This window comes from Labrus bergylta, chromosome 11 (genome assembly GCF_963930695.1).
Source record: "Labrus bergylta chromosome 11, fLabBer1.1, whole genome shotgun sequence".
Taxonomy (NCBI): Eukaryota; Metazoa; Chordata; class Actinopteri; order Labriformes; family Labridae; genus Labrus; species Labrus bergylta.
The window spans coordinates 22,879,599-22,892,458 of NC_089205.1; the positions used below are offsets into that span (position 1 = coordinate 22,879,599).

At 39.0% G+C, this 12,860-nt stretch overlaps 1 protein-coding gene across 1 annotated transcript; it reads right to left on the reverse strand.

Moving 5' to 3' along the window:
* Positions 1 to 1,174: 1,174 nt before the first annotated feature.
* si:dkey-24p1.6 (protein sel-1 homolog 3) lies at positions 1,175 to 12,691 on the reverse strand. Its single transcript, XM_020660486.3, has 33 exons — positions 12,478 to 12,691; positions 11,905 to 12,379; positions 11,536 to 11,659; positions 11,327 to 11,448; positions 11,114 to 11,229; positions 10,527 to 10,588; positions 10,310 to 10,442; positions 10,092 to 10,227; positions 9,836 to 9,973; positions 9,153 to 9,358; positions 8,870 to 9,055; positions 7,965 to 8,439; positions 7,650 to 7,776; positions 7,447 to 7,568; positions 7,225 to 7,340; positions 7,072 to 7,133; positions 6,854 to 6,986; positions 6,633 to 6,771; positions 6,376 to 6,513; positions 5,800 to 6,005; positions 5,531 to 5,710; positions 4,469 to 4,588; positions 4,090 to 4,230; positions 3,905 to 3,967; positions 3,594 to 3,767; positions 3,374 to 3,501; positions 3,202 to 3,285; positions 3,022 to 3,112; positions 2,834 to 2,921; positions 2,634 to 2,743; positions 2,385 to 2,512; positions 2,180 to 2,282; positions 1,175 to 1,708 (listed from the first exon to the last, which is right to left on the reverse strand). The coding sequence occupies exons 1-33, from the start codon at positions 12,559 to 12,561 to the stop codon at positions 1,619 to 1,621; spliced, it is 4,800 nt and encodes a 1,599-aa protein (XP_020516142.2). The 5' UTR covers positions 12,562 to 12,691; the 3' UTR covers positions 1,175 to 1,618.
* Between the last annotated feature and the right edge of the window lie 169 nt (positions 12,692 to 12,860).

A 12,860-nucleotide genomic window follows, 5' to 3' on the forward strand; every position in this document is an offset into this window, starting at 1 on the left:
ATGTATTTATTAGGATTTTACTTCTTTTTTTCCAGGTTGCTTTAAACTCTGAAAGGAAGACATTTGAGGACAAACGCTCAATAACTTAAATTGTGGAAAGAACAACATGATGCCAAGTGGAGAAAATGTATATTACCAGTCAGGGACAAGAACATGGCCAGGACTGATCCAAGCTGGAAATATTGAGCAACATTTCCTATGTAAAGATAATTATCAAAAGGTCAATTTTTCTATCATGGCCTTGATAGTGTTGGATGAGATCGCATGTCAACAACGTGTCTCAGTCTTCTGCATGGATTTTCTTTTTTAAATAAAGAGCATTTGAACTTCTAGGACTGCATGAGTTTAAATCTGCAGGATGCTTTAGTTCAACAGAAGATATCTTACATTTTCTTTCTTTTCTTTTTTTCCCCATCTTTACCATGAAAATCCTGCACTAATTCTCCATCTCTCATACAAACAGAAGCAATTAAACATGTTGCTAATTGCTAATGCTAATGAGATGTTGAGAGTTGAATAGATTTGGTCCCATGAGATGTGTTGATAATTGCTTCCTTGATTTTGAAAGTCGAATACGGATTGTTAGAACTTCTCTGGCACACTTGCTTTCCATGCTTGATGTGGAGCAGTATGTCAAGCAGTATTATAATCTATCGTACAACGTTGATTTTGTTATTATTTCATTATGAACATTTTCACTAATTCAAACACAGAAGGAAATCTCCCAAGTAAATTAACATATTTCTATGCTTCCACTACTGTAAGAATCTGAAGTCTTATATATTCTACAGTCATGTTAATTTCAAAGTTGGGCCAGCTGGACCAAAATAAACAATGATTTAACTTTTTTAAAGCCTTAGGGGCTGCAGAGTTTTTCTGATTACCATGTTGATATCAATAAAATAAATCAGAGATATGCTTTTGATCTCTGTGTAGGATTCAACTTAGAAAACATGTATGAGATCTGTCATAGAAATATGATCGCAAATTATATCAATGATTGTAAAGGATAAAGGTTGTTGTACAGTTTGTTTGAAAAACCTTCAGTCAGATTGTATAATCAAATTATTCAACGAGTAATAGCTGCACCTGGATATTTATTACCTGAATCTAGATAAGGCATGCACTCATGTATAGCCACAGGCTGAAGGAATCATTGCACTCAGAGACAAAAGAAAATCAAAGAGCAACATCTTTAATCTACAACAGTTTCCTTTAACCAACCACATTTTTGTGGCACTCTTTAAACAGATTATTGCTCAATCGAGTCCTTTTTATCCAAGATTTATTTTAGTGCATGTTATGCCTTTATTAAAGAGATAGGACAGTGGATAGAGTCGTAAATCAGGGAGAGAGAGAGAGTAGGGAATGACATACGGGAAAGGAGCCTCAGGTCAGATTTGAACCTGGGCCGCCCGCTTGGAGGATTACAGCCTCCATACATGGGGCACACGCACTAACCACTGTGCCACCAGCGCCCAAAACCAAACACATATTTAAACATTTGTTCTTTACAATGATCCCATACTTAAAACATAAGTAAATTCACACCAAATATTTGTCTGTTGTTATTGTGCAAGTTATTGTTGCACTGAGGATCATGATGTGGGTCTTGGCTCTAGTCAAGGGACGGCATGGCTCTCCTGAGCACAATGGGAACAATTAGGAATATTGTTGAAGCTGTTAGAACGGCAACTGCAGTGGAAACCTGTGGGAAATAACAAAAACAGAAACATCAGCCAGATTTCAGACATGCCTGATGCAGTAAGCTAGCGCGTTGATAGAAAGTAAATACGCACATTGACTCAGGTCCTGTGGCATTTTGAGATACTTGAAAGTCACTTGAATATTTCCTTTTTATACTAGTTTCAAAGAAATTGTGGTACTTAATTACTTGTATCTGCATCGTTGAGAAATGTCTTGACTATAAAATGTAGCATATATCATGTATTTCAACTAAACATTGTGTATGGTGGTTCATTTTAGAATAATGATTGAAATAAAGCATTTTCAATATTTTACACATTAGAAGCTTGCTGATAATTACAAGATATAACTAGAAACTAACATGCTGTTAACAGTTAATTATAAAAATATATGAATTAAATTAAAAAATGTAAAGGCATGTTTTATCGGAATGAATTATTTTGCTTCTGCTCACATTCTGTAGTGCACAAACCTTAATAGCAGTGTTATAGTCCTTTTGAAACGACTGAATATACACACTGTAGAGGGCAAGGCTGCAAGGCAAGTATCCATCCTTACCCTCCAATTCTCTGCATCTATTGGAAGAAAATATACAATTATTTTACCGGAATAACAGATTCACATAGCAGTGTCTCATTTAATGAACTGTTTGATACACACATTCAGTTCTAACCCACCTTTCGTACAAAGAACTTTGAAGTGAAATGTTGTCTTCCAGGTAGAGCTCTGAAAGGCCGAGTTTGATCAATACTGACAACGACAGCCTGTAACCCTCAGCAACAAGGAGGCCAAGGTTGTACCATCCCTGTGGAGGAAGAGTATGGCTTACAACCAAATTGATGCATTAGAAAAATTCAAAGGAACAAAAACCTAAAAAAAATATCAAAACAAACAGTACGGAACATCAATTTAAAAAAAAGTCTGACCAGTGGCTCCTGCCTTAAAGCTGCCAGTGTGTACACCTCTGCTGCAGAAAACAAGTCTTTGTGCACGTCAGCTCCCCCCTCATACAACAGGTCACCCATCTTAATCAAGGCTGGATGAATAACAGAGATAGAGGTCTGTGAGATTAAACTGTTTGCTCAAGAGTTTCCACATATCAAAGTCTCAAAGGATGGCTTTTTACCATATGGGTCAGGATTTAGACTTTGGGTTGTGAGGTTGTAATATCTCCACATGCAGCCTGAAGCAAAACCAGGATCCAGAATATCTACCTAAGGACATGCAGAGTAAAGAGATACATTTGAAAAATGACAAGAATGAGTACAACAGTCACAATATCCTGACAATACCGATAATGAAGAGATAACTCACTGTATTTTGTTCACAAAGATATGCCACATTGAATTGGGCAGGTGCATACCCGCACTCAGCAGCCATCATGTAATATAACAGCGAGTTGAACCTGTTGGCAAGACAAAAATTTAATTTGTTGCAACTGCAATCAAGTGGCCTGATAGGGATCATGGAGACTGTGACTAGAGGAAAGATTACATGTCACTCTTGAGATATGAATCCAAGGCTTTCCGCAAGATAGTTCCTAGGTATCCGTTGTGCTCAGCTGCCCACTTTACCCACCTGCAGGCAGTTAAAAAGACATTTCAGCCAAGGCAAACGAGAAAACTGCAAGAGTAAAGTGAGGTTTATAAAAGGGAACAGTGCTAACAAAACTGCATCCGCTTGACGTCTTTTGACACGGCCGGGTATCCCCGTTGTCCAGATCTCAGCCAGGAGAATCCCACCTCTGATGTGCCCTCTTTCTGCAGACTTCAGGTAATACTTATAGGCCATAAACTGTCAGAAAGACAAATTATTTACCTCTCTGTAAGTGCCAAATGTTACTATGTACCCATGTATTGTCAGGAAGCACTAACACTTGAGCTAACCTTGTCTACAGCTTTTCCAGGATACAGTCCCTGTGAGTACAGGACTCCAAGGTTCAAAGCAGCATCTGGAGAATTAAGGCGATCAGCCTGCTCCCATAGTTTCACTGCCTGCTCGTAGTTCTGCTCATGCTGCTCGTAGTACCAGGCCAGGGCATTCATTGCAGGAACAAAACCCTATGGGACACACAATTGTAGGATGCAAGGTAGATGGTGCAAACTTTAAATCAGTCTTTGCAACTGAAAAGCCCTCTCCAAATGTAACAGTGATGATATAAAGTGAGTAATAACGGGATCATTTTACGATACAAAACCTTGTCCATTGCTTTCTTGAGGAAAGTGAGAGCTTTTGGAATATTCTTTTTGACCCCTTGTCCCTACAACGAAACATACAAGCATTTCATTAAATTCTTTATACTAATCCTTGATACAATATAAATTATTTGTCAGTAATATATAAATATATAAATATTTACGGTACATCATATGTGATTCTGACCTGCAGCAGGACTATGCCATAATCATACATTGACACAGAATCCTCCAACTGGACAGCTCCTCTTTCATAATGTCTCACAGCCTCCTGCATGTTTGGAGATACTCCCTGCTGACCCCAGAACAGCATACGACCAATCGCTTGCTGTAAGACAGTAATTTAAAAAAAATAGTTACTTAATTACATATTTTGACTGGAACTTAAATGATAAAACTGTTTTTGAGTATCTGAGGCTATTTTCTTTTACCCTAAAAGATGTGACATAAGATTCAAACCTAAAACAAAAGTCCTAAAATCAGAGACATTCTGTTTTTTCTGACTGACTTTCTAAGTTTGTGTATGTGCTTGCAGTTTAAAATGCAGAGATGTCAGTTCAGTGTACCTCTGCTTCAGCTGCTCCCCTGTGGGCCTGTAGTTTCAGCCATTGAAAGATGTGATGATCCTTATCTGTCTGGAGATTCAACTCCTCCTCATTGTTGAGATGAACCGCCTCTACATAAGTCTGGAAAAAACAGGAATTCAAATGAGAGAACAAACATGTAAAAGGTAATGGGTCTTATATTCATTTGTGCCTTTCCCTTCATAAACACAGTCAAATATTTCAAAAAGGCACCTCACTGTTTCAAACAAAACATAAACCCTGTTGGAGTACTGTACTGTTGCCAAATGTTATCATTCTCTTACCTTTCTTACTGTAAAAATCAGTAACAAAGATAAAAAGGGGTTTGGAATTATTGTTGTGGGAATATCAAAGCTATAGTCACAATAAAGTTAACAGGAAAGGTATTAAGATAAGATAAGATAAGATATGCTTTATTCATCCCAGCAGGGAAATTTAGGTGTTCCAGCAGCCAGCATGCATACAAACACACAACACAACACATATATACATACATATCCCACCCATACAAAAAACATGAGCCCACAATACATAGCCAGGATAAAAAAGTGGTCTGGATGGTCCATGTGCATAAGTAGCTGTTACTCATAGATAACAGTACAAAATACTAGCTCTGCCAGTGCATAGTATGATAGATAAATAAAGAACATGATATTACCATATTATATTCTTCTCCTATTTTGTGTTAAGCCCCATCTACATGAGTTTCCTCCCAGCCTCTATTTTATTCATTTTTTTTATTTAACCGGGTAATTGACCCATTGAGATCAAGATCTCTTTCACGATGGTGACCTGGCCAAGAGAGAATCAACTCTGCAGGCTATCTGACATGATATAGTTTACTTACTCTTTTCTCTGAGTTATTATATCCACAACAATGTTTATGATGTTTGAAATAATTCCATTATCATCATACATACTAGGAAAGAATCTGCTCATGTTTGTTCATACAATCAAAGGGAGGCTAAGAAAACACATTTTGGGTTTTATAAAAGTTACTCAATGTTAGCATACCTAAGCATCCAGTTATGATGCTTGAGTTACCTGCTCTGGTGTGGGATCTTGACGGTCCAAAGCTGTCTGCTTAGCAATGTTTTCATAATATGCATAGGCCAGAGCTGGATCTGTGGGGAGGCCATGGAGACCCTGGTGGTGCAGGTGCCCTAGATGCAGGAGTGCCAATCGATCATCCTTTTGGGCTGCCAGCAGGGCCAGGAGCCAAGACTGAATCAACACAAGAGAATCACAGGATATAAAAAAAATAGATGTTCTCACAATCTTAGTTTTACTCTGAATCTCCAAGTAGCCCACACCTTATAGGGCTGTTTCTTGACTCCCAATCCAGAGCTGTAGAGTACAGATGCCATGTGCAGAGCTCGGTTATCAGATAAGCAGCCAGCTTGGAGCAGCAGTGGTAATATTCTGCTGATGTCTCCAGTTCTGCCTCCTCTGCCCAGCTTCTGCAGTGATAAGGAGTATAGGGCTCTGCCCACCGCTGCCAGATTCACTCCTCTTTTTCCTGCAAGTCAGGAAGTGATTCAAATTAAATAACACAGGTTTCATCAGTGAATAAGAATAAGAACACAAGTAGTTCGCTCCATATAGACTCACATACAATAGTTCACCCAAACTTGTCCAAAGGACAATTCTATACTTATTTCTCGTGAAGATCCCAAAGATGTCAATTATGTCAATTAGGGGAAATGCGTCTACAATGTAAAGTCTTCATCTACGTAGGTACTCTTTCTTTATGTTAATACAATAAAGTTGCCGCTGTGTGTATCCAATGTGTGAAATAATATATATTAAGTTCTGAATATCATGACAAACAACCTCTGGATATTGTGTATCAAATATTGACAAATCAATTTGTGAAGTTTATTTCTCACCATGTTTGAAAGCCAACAACTTGGCCAATTTTGCAGCCTGTCTTCTGCGAGGGATAGTTTCCTCCCAGAGCTCACATTGTGGCTTTGATGGCTGTCTCTTCTGTACCAACCATTTATGGACAGCATCATAACATGTTTCTGAAAAAGAAAAACTGAATCAATGTCTTTATACCTTCAGTAGTAATATAGAGAATCAACTCGTCAGAATAGTTCACATTTGTTCACTTCAGCACCACCTAGTGGATGTATATGCCTACTACTAGACTCTGTTCCCTGATTGGCCTGAAGAGAATATCGTCTGATCTTCACACTCATCTCCAGACGCAGTGCTTGACATGTATGCAGCCATCCAGTCAGATTCACAGCTCTGATAACATCTGGAATCACAGCCTCAGTCTGGAGAAAAGCAAATGACAGCACTCAAATGAATTGAATAGTTGACCTGGACGTGAACTGTTGTCAGGTGCATTATATTCACCGTGCTCCGAGGTAACACTCTGTTGCGGTGGTAGACCATTGGTCCATAATAACCTTCCACACCTTTCACATATTTTCCTCCACCAATCACAAAATATCCTTCCGTGTCATTCAGTATGATATTATGCCTAAAACTGCAACACACAGAATGCTCAGTGCATTTAGTATTGATGATGTTATCACAAATTGATTATTTTATGTTGTCAGTAGCAGACTTACATGTATTCTGAAGAATAATCTGTCCTCTGCTCCTCATCCATGCACAACATAGAGACAGTCACCTGAGATGCAACAACAATGACGACTTTACTCCTCATAAATACAATAGTTATTTCACTTTAATTATGTTTCAGTCAACAGGAAACAACTCACCCTTTTAAAGAGCACCACCATTCTGATTTGGCACCACTCCCCTAAAGGCACCTTGAATGAAGTGAGAAATGCAGACGATTGCTTTGACTCTCCGTTCATCTGGATGTGAAGCTGGCCTGCAGATATCAGTCGGAGAAAACTATGAATTCATGAAATTGTGCAGTATAGTTTCATAATGAGAGTATCAACAAGTTGAAGATAAAAAAAATGTATTAACTTCACCTGACTTTGTGAGGAACAGTGATGGTGAGATATAGCTACGATGGGAGTCTAAATGATAAAAGAATCCACACAACTTTTCCTGGCAGTGTCTGTTCACAAATATCCACATAGAGAACATACACCTGACAAAGACAAAAAAAGAACACTTATCCTAAATAATGCCTCTGTTAGCATCAAATAAGCTGATAATAATATGTATTTACCTTGGAGAGGAAATGGCTTTCATACGCAAATACTCCAGAACTTCATTGCTATACGGGTCCAGTGTCTTAGTAATGCCAAAGTTTTCTCCAGTTGAAGCAAAAACTGAAGACAACAAGCGTACTGTTTCTAAATGACAAAAATCGTGTTGGGGTTAGAATTTGAACACCGTAAGATTTCTCTTACCCTCCCAAAACCTATAAATACTAGGATGCTTCACAGACCAGTACAGCATGAATATTTGAAATCGAAAATCTAATTTTGAAGCAACACTATTTGTGACTCAGTGTTTTTTCAGTGTACAATGTTAACCCTACCTTGCTCAAAATGGCATTGCTTCTTCAAAAAATGTTGAGTTAATCGTAACATTTGCATATTCCAGGCAATACACAGCTCATGCTGTTTCACAGGCCGTTCAAAGTAAGGCACCGGCTCCAAAGTTGCCACATTGTCAGCTGTAACCAACTCCTCAGTGTCATCGAATCCAGGGTATGTGACTGCTACTTCCAGCATACAACTCGTCATCCACTGGGAGTCAGGAACAATCCCATCAGCTTGATAAACCAACCAATCGGGCAGGTTCAGCCGAACAACCTCTATTTGAGGGTCATACGGGTTGCAGCTCCAGTGGTTCAGCTGGACTATGTCAGTAATGCCAGTTTCAAAAGTTACAAGTAAGTCCAGCTGAACTGTTGCATGTCCATTACAAAAGTAGGACACATACAGAATGTGGTGTGGCAGAGCCTTCACTGGAGGATTCAGAAGTATCACCCCATCTAAGGCCAAGACCATCTGTATGATGAAGAGGACATGCGCATAGCTGCTAATGACATCACTTCAATCAAGGGAAAACATTTTGATCATACAGTAGGAATCTGAAAACTAATGACGAAATAAAAGGATCAGAAAACGTGTCGCATATCAGCTCACATGCTGAAATAAGCCCACAGCGGCTTTGATTTTCTTTCCATATATCTTTATTAGAATAACTGTGTCTGACATAAAACACTTCATTAACAGTATTCTCTGATCTTTTGTGTGACCATTTTTCCTGCTTTCATCCCAAGAAGTATGCCAAATGCTGTGTATGTAGAAATAAAAGGGTTCATGTTTCCCTTACTCATAAATAGATTAAGTGACAATTTAGTCAAACTTACAACACAGCTGTATTACTTAAAGAATGAAAGCACCAAACGTATCCAGTTACAAATGCATGCGTTACCTGCTCTGGTGTGGGATTATGATGGCCGAAGCCTTTCTGCTTTACAATGTTTGCATAATATGCATGGGCCACAGCTGGGTCTGCGGGGAGGACATGGAGGGCCTGGTGGTGCAGGTGCCATTGCCCAAGATGCATTACGGCTGACAGATCATCTTTCTGGGCTGCCAGCAGGGCTAGGAGCCAAGACTGAACCAAACACAAGGGCATCAGAGGATATTAAAAAAAAAACTGGATTTCTGCACCTCAATAATAGTTTTACCATAACCCTCCAAGTAGCCCACACCTTATAGGGCTGTTTCTTGACTCCCAATCCAGAGCTGTAGAGTACAGATGCCATGTGCAGAGCTCGGTTATCAGCTAAGCAGCCAGCTTGGAGCAGCAGTGGTAATATTCTGCTGATGTCTCCAGTTCTGCCTCCTCTGCCCAGCTTCTGCAGTGATAAGGAGTACAGGGCTCTGCCCACAGCTCCTAGACTCACTCCTCTTTCAACTGTAGGTGACAAAAGAAAAGTAATGTAGTGCTTCAAGACACATAACATGATCAGTCTGTAATAAGTAGCGTAAGCAAACAAATATTTACCCAGCTCTATAAATTAAAGTCATTTTGTACAGTTCAGTTCAGAATCATTTGTTGAAATGTATTTTAAATTTTAGTGAAGTTGGGAAATTGTGTTTAAAATTATGAAAGAGGTTTCTCTTTTACAGCATAACATCATTAATCTACTCTCCTGTCATCTGATTCAGAGTTGTAGATGCTGCATATACAGAAAGTTTTGAAAGCAGTCATCAGATAAATGTAGAGGTGTAGAAATGCAACCAATTTAATCAAGTCAATGTAATGTAAATGTAATTATTGTGACTTTCCCCCTATACATACACACACACACACACATATATATATATATATACAGTCATTTTGTAAGTAATATTTATAGTATATAGTATATATAGTAATATCTTTTCTCACCATGTTTGAAAGCCAAATGTTTTGCCAGCTTCACAGCTTGCCTTCTGTGAGGGACAGTTTCCTCCCACAGCTCAAACAGTGGTTTTGATGTTAGTCTGTTCTTTACCATCATCTCATGGAAAGCATCAAAGCAGGTGTCTGAAATGAACAACAGACGGTGTATTTTGCAGCACTGTGGAATATGCACTTTTAAGAAACATTGAATTGAAGTATTTTTAGCACCATCTAGTGGATATATAGAGTGTAAGCCACCTACCAAACTCTTCCCCCTGATTGGCCTGAAGGGAATATCCTCTGATCTTCACACTCATCTCCAGACGAAAAGCTCGACATGTATGCAACCATCCAGTAAGATTCACAGCTCTGATAACATCTGGAACAACAACTTCAGACTGGAGAAAAGCAAATGATGAGAATTTAATTAATTGAATAGTTGACCTGGACATGAACTGTTGTCAGGTGCATTATATTCACCGTGCTCCGAGGTAACACTCTGTTGCGGTGGTAAACCATTGGTCCATAATAACCTTCCACACCTTTTATGAATTTACTTCCACCAACCACAAAATATCCCTCTGTGTCATCCAGCAGGATATTGTTCTTAGAGCTGCAAGACACAGTACTCACATATTTAGTAGAAGGAAAGCATTGAGTGCATTTTTATTTCAGATGTTGTCTTTAGTAGACTTACATATAATCTGCAGAATAATCCTTTCTCTGCTCCTCATCTATACACACCATGGAGACAGTCACCTGAGATGCAGAGACAATGACCAATTCATTTTCATAATTACAATAATTGGCTTACTGTACAGGGGCGTGTCCAGGAGGATAGCCAGAGGTTGCATAGGCCACTCAGAAATCTAATTGGTCACCTCTGATGCCTATTTAACTTTAATTGGCTATTTGCTTGGTCAGAGGTGTAACTGTAAAACCAACCAACCAATGCAGAAGTGCAACTAACTTCATAACGCCTCTTCAGAAAACAATTGGTGATGTCTCTGAGACTCCGTCCATGTTTTATACAGTCTGACGTTGCCACTCTGTTGTGTTGTACTTTTAAATTAGAAAAAAAAACTATAAGCAGGAATATAAAATCTGTATGATACAAAATAAATGTTTAATATGATTGATCATGAATTGATAAAAAAATGCTTTTCAGACATAGGTGTCAGACACACACCTCACGCCATCCCTTTAAAATCATTCTGATCAAAAAAAGGCTGGACACACCACTGAGACTGTAATGATATCTTTAGTCAAAGACAGTCTACTCACCTTTGTTCTAAGCACCTTCACACTGATTTGGCACCACTCACTTAAAGGCACCTTGAATGGAGAGAGAAATGCAAATGATTCCTCTGACTCTCCACTCATCTGGATGTGAAGCCGGCCTGCACATGAGGCGACAGAGAGAAGCTAATGTAAGTCTACATAATGGTGTAAAAACACAAGAATGTGACAGATGAGAGAAAATGGTTTACATTTTACCTGACTTTGTGAGTAACAGTGTCGGTGTGGTGTAGTCATCATTGGAGTCTATATGATAAAACAATCCACACATCTTCTCTTGGCAGTGTCCGGTCAACCATATCCACAAAGAGAACATAAACCTGACAAAAAAATAAGGCCCATTTACCCTGAACACACCAAAATTAGAAGCTATTGGTTTCAGGTTGGCGTCATTAGTGCTGTCTTACCTTGAAGAGGAAATGGTTTTAACGCGCAAATACTCCAGAGCTTTATTCTTGTACGGGGCCAGTGTCTTTGAGATGCCAAAGTTTTCTTCAGACGAAGCAAATATTGATGACAGCAAATGTGCTTCTGAAATACACAGTTTTTTAAAAAGAAGACTACAAGAGTTAAATTGCACCAAACTTTTAAAAAATACATCCATCCTTTATAGACCAATACCGTATTATATGCACATATTTGACCCAACCTAAAATTATACATTAGAATTTTTTTTCTCCAGAAGATGGTGCTGAAATTCAGAATTTACAAAAGCTACAATATTTGTGATTTTAATTGCAAAACGTCCACAGTTTAACCTGACTTCTAAACCTTACCTTGCTCGAAATGGCATTGTTTCTTTAAAAAGTGCTGAGTTAACTTTAGCATTTGCATGCTCCATGCAATGCACAGCTCATGCTGTTTCACAGGCCGGTCAAAGAAAGGAATTGGCTCCAAGTAAGCCACATCCTGAGCTGTAACCACCTCCTCAGTGTCATCAAATCCAGGGTATGTGACTGCTGCATCCAGCATACAACTCAGTGCCCACTGGGAGTCAGGAACAATCCCATCAGCTTGATAAACCAACCAATCAGGGAGATTCAGCTCTACAGTCTTTAATGTCTTGCCATAGGGGTCACATCTCCAGTGGGTTAGCTCAAGTGTGCGACTGCTGCCGGTGTCAAAATATACTACTAAGTCTAGCTGCACTGTGGCAGGGTCATTACAAGTGTAAAATACAACCAGACGTTGGCCTGGCAAAGCCTTCACTGGAGGATCCAGGAGAATAACCTGGTTGAAACCTAAGACCATCTGTGTAAGAGAGAAAACCATGCTTGTAAATGCTAATGACATAAACTAGAAAACAAGACCATTTAAGAGATGATGAAGGAAAAATGCACTTACTGTACCTGCACACTGAGACAGAGCAGACAGATGTATATACGCTGTAATGATATCCATGGCTCACACTGTGTTTTCATTGAGCTCTCCATTAAAGATTTTCAAGCTCCAGAGAAACAAGAAGCCTCAAGAACCGGACAATCATCCTGCTCCACCTCACTGACATGGAAGCAAAGGTAAATATTTAACAGCAGATAGCCCCACCCATCACTGTACACACAGTGCAGGTAAGGTGGTGCTTCTAATTTGGATGAAGTACTAATAATTTACCAAAAGATAAGGAAAGGAAGAAAGACGTCAATAAGCCTGATTCTACCTTTCATCTGAATTAAACTTCAGTGAAATTGTAATTACACTAAAGAGAACAAACTTCTCTGCAAGTCTACAAATG

Excerpts from the sequence above, each read along its gene's own strand:
- si:dkey-24p1.6 (XM_020660486.3), bottom strand. The coding sequence starts at position 12,561 with ATGGAGAGCTCAATGAAAACACAGTGTGAGCCATGGATATCATTACAG. Across the intron at positions 8,440-8,869 it reads ATAATCCCACACCAGAGCAG|ATGGTCTTGGCCTTAGATGG; the intron begins GTAACGCATGCA and ends TTCATCATACAG. Across the intron at positions 6,514-6,632 it reads TCAGGGAACAGAGTCTAGTA|AAACATGTTATGATGCTGTC; the intron begins GTAGGCATATAC and ends TTTCTTTTTCAG.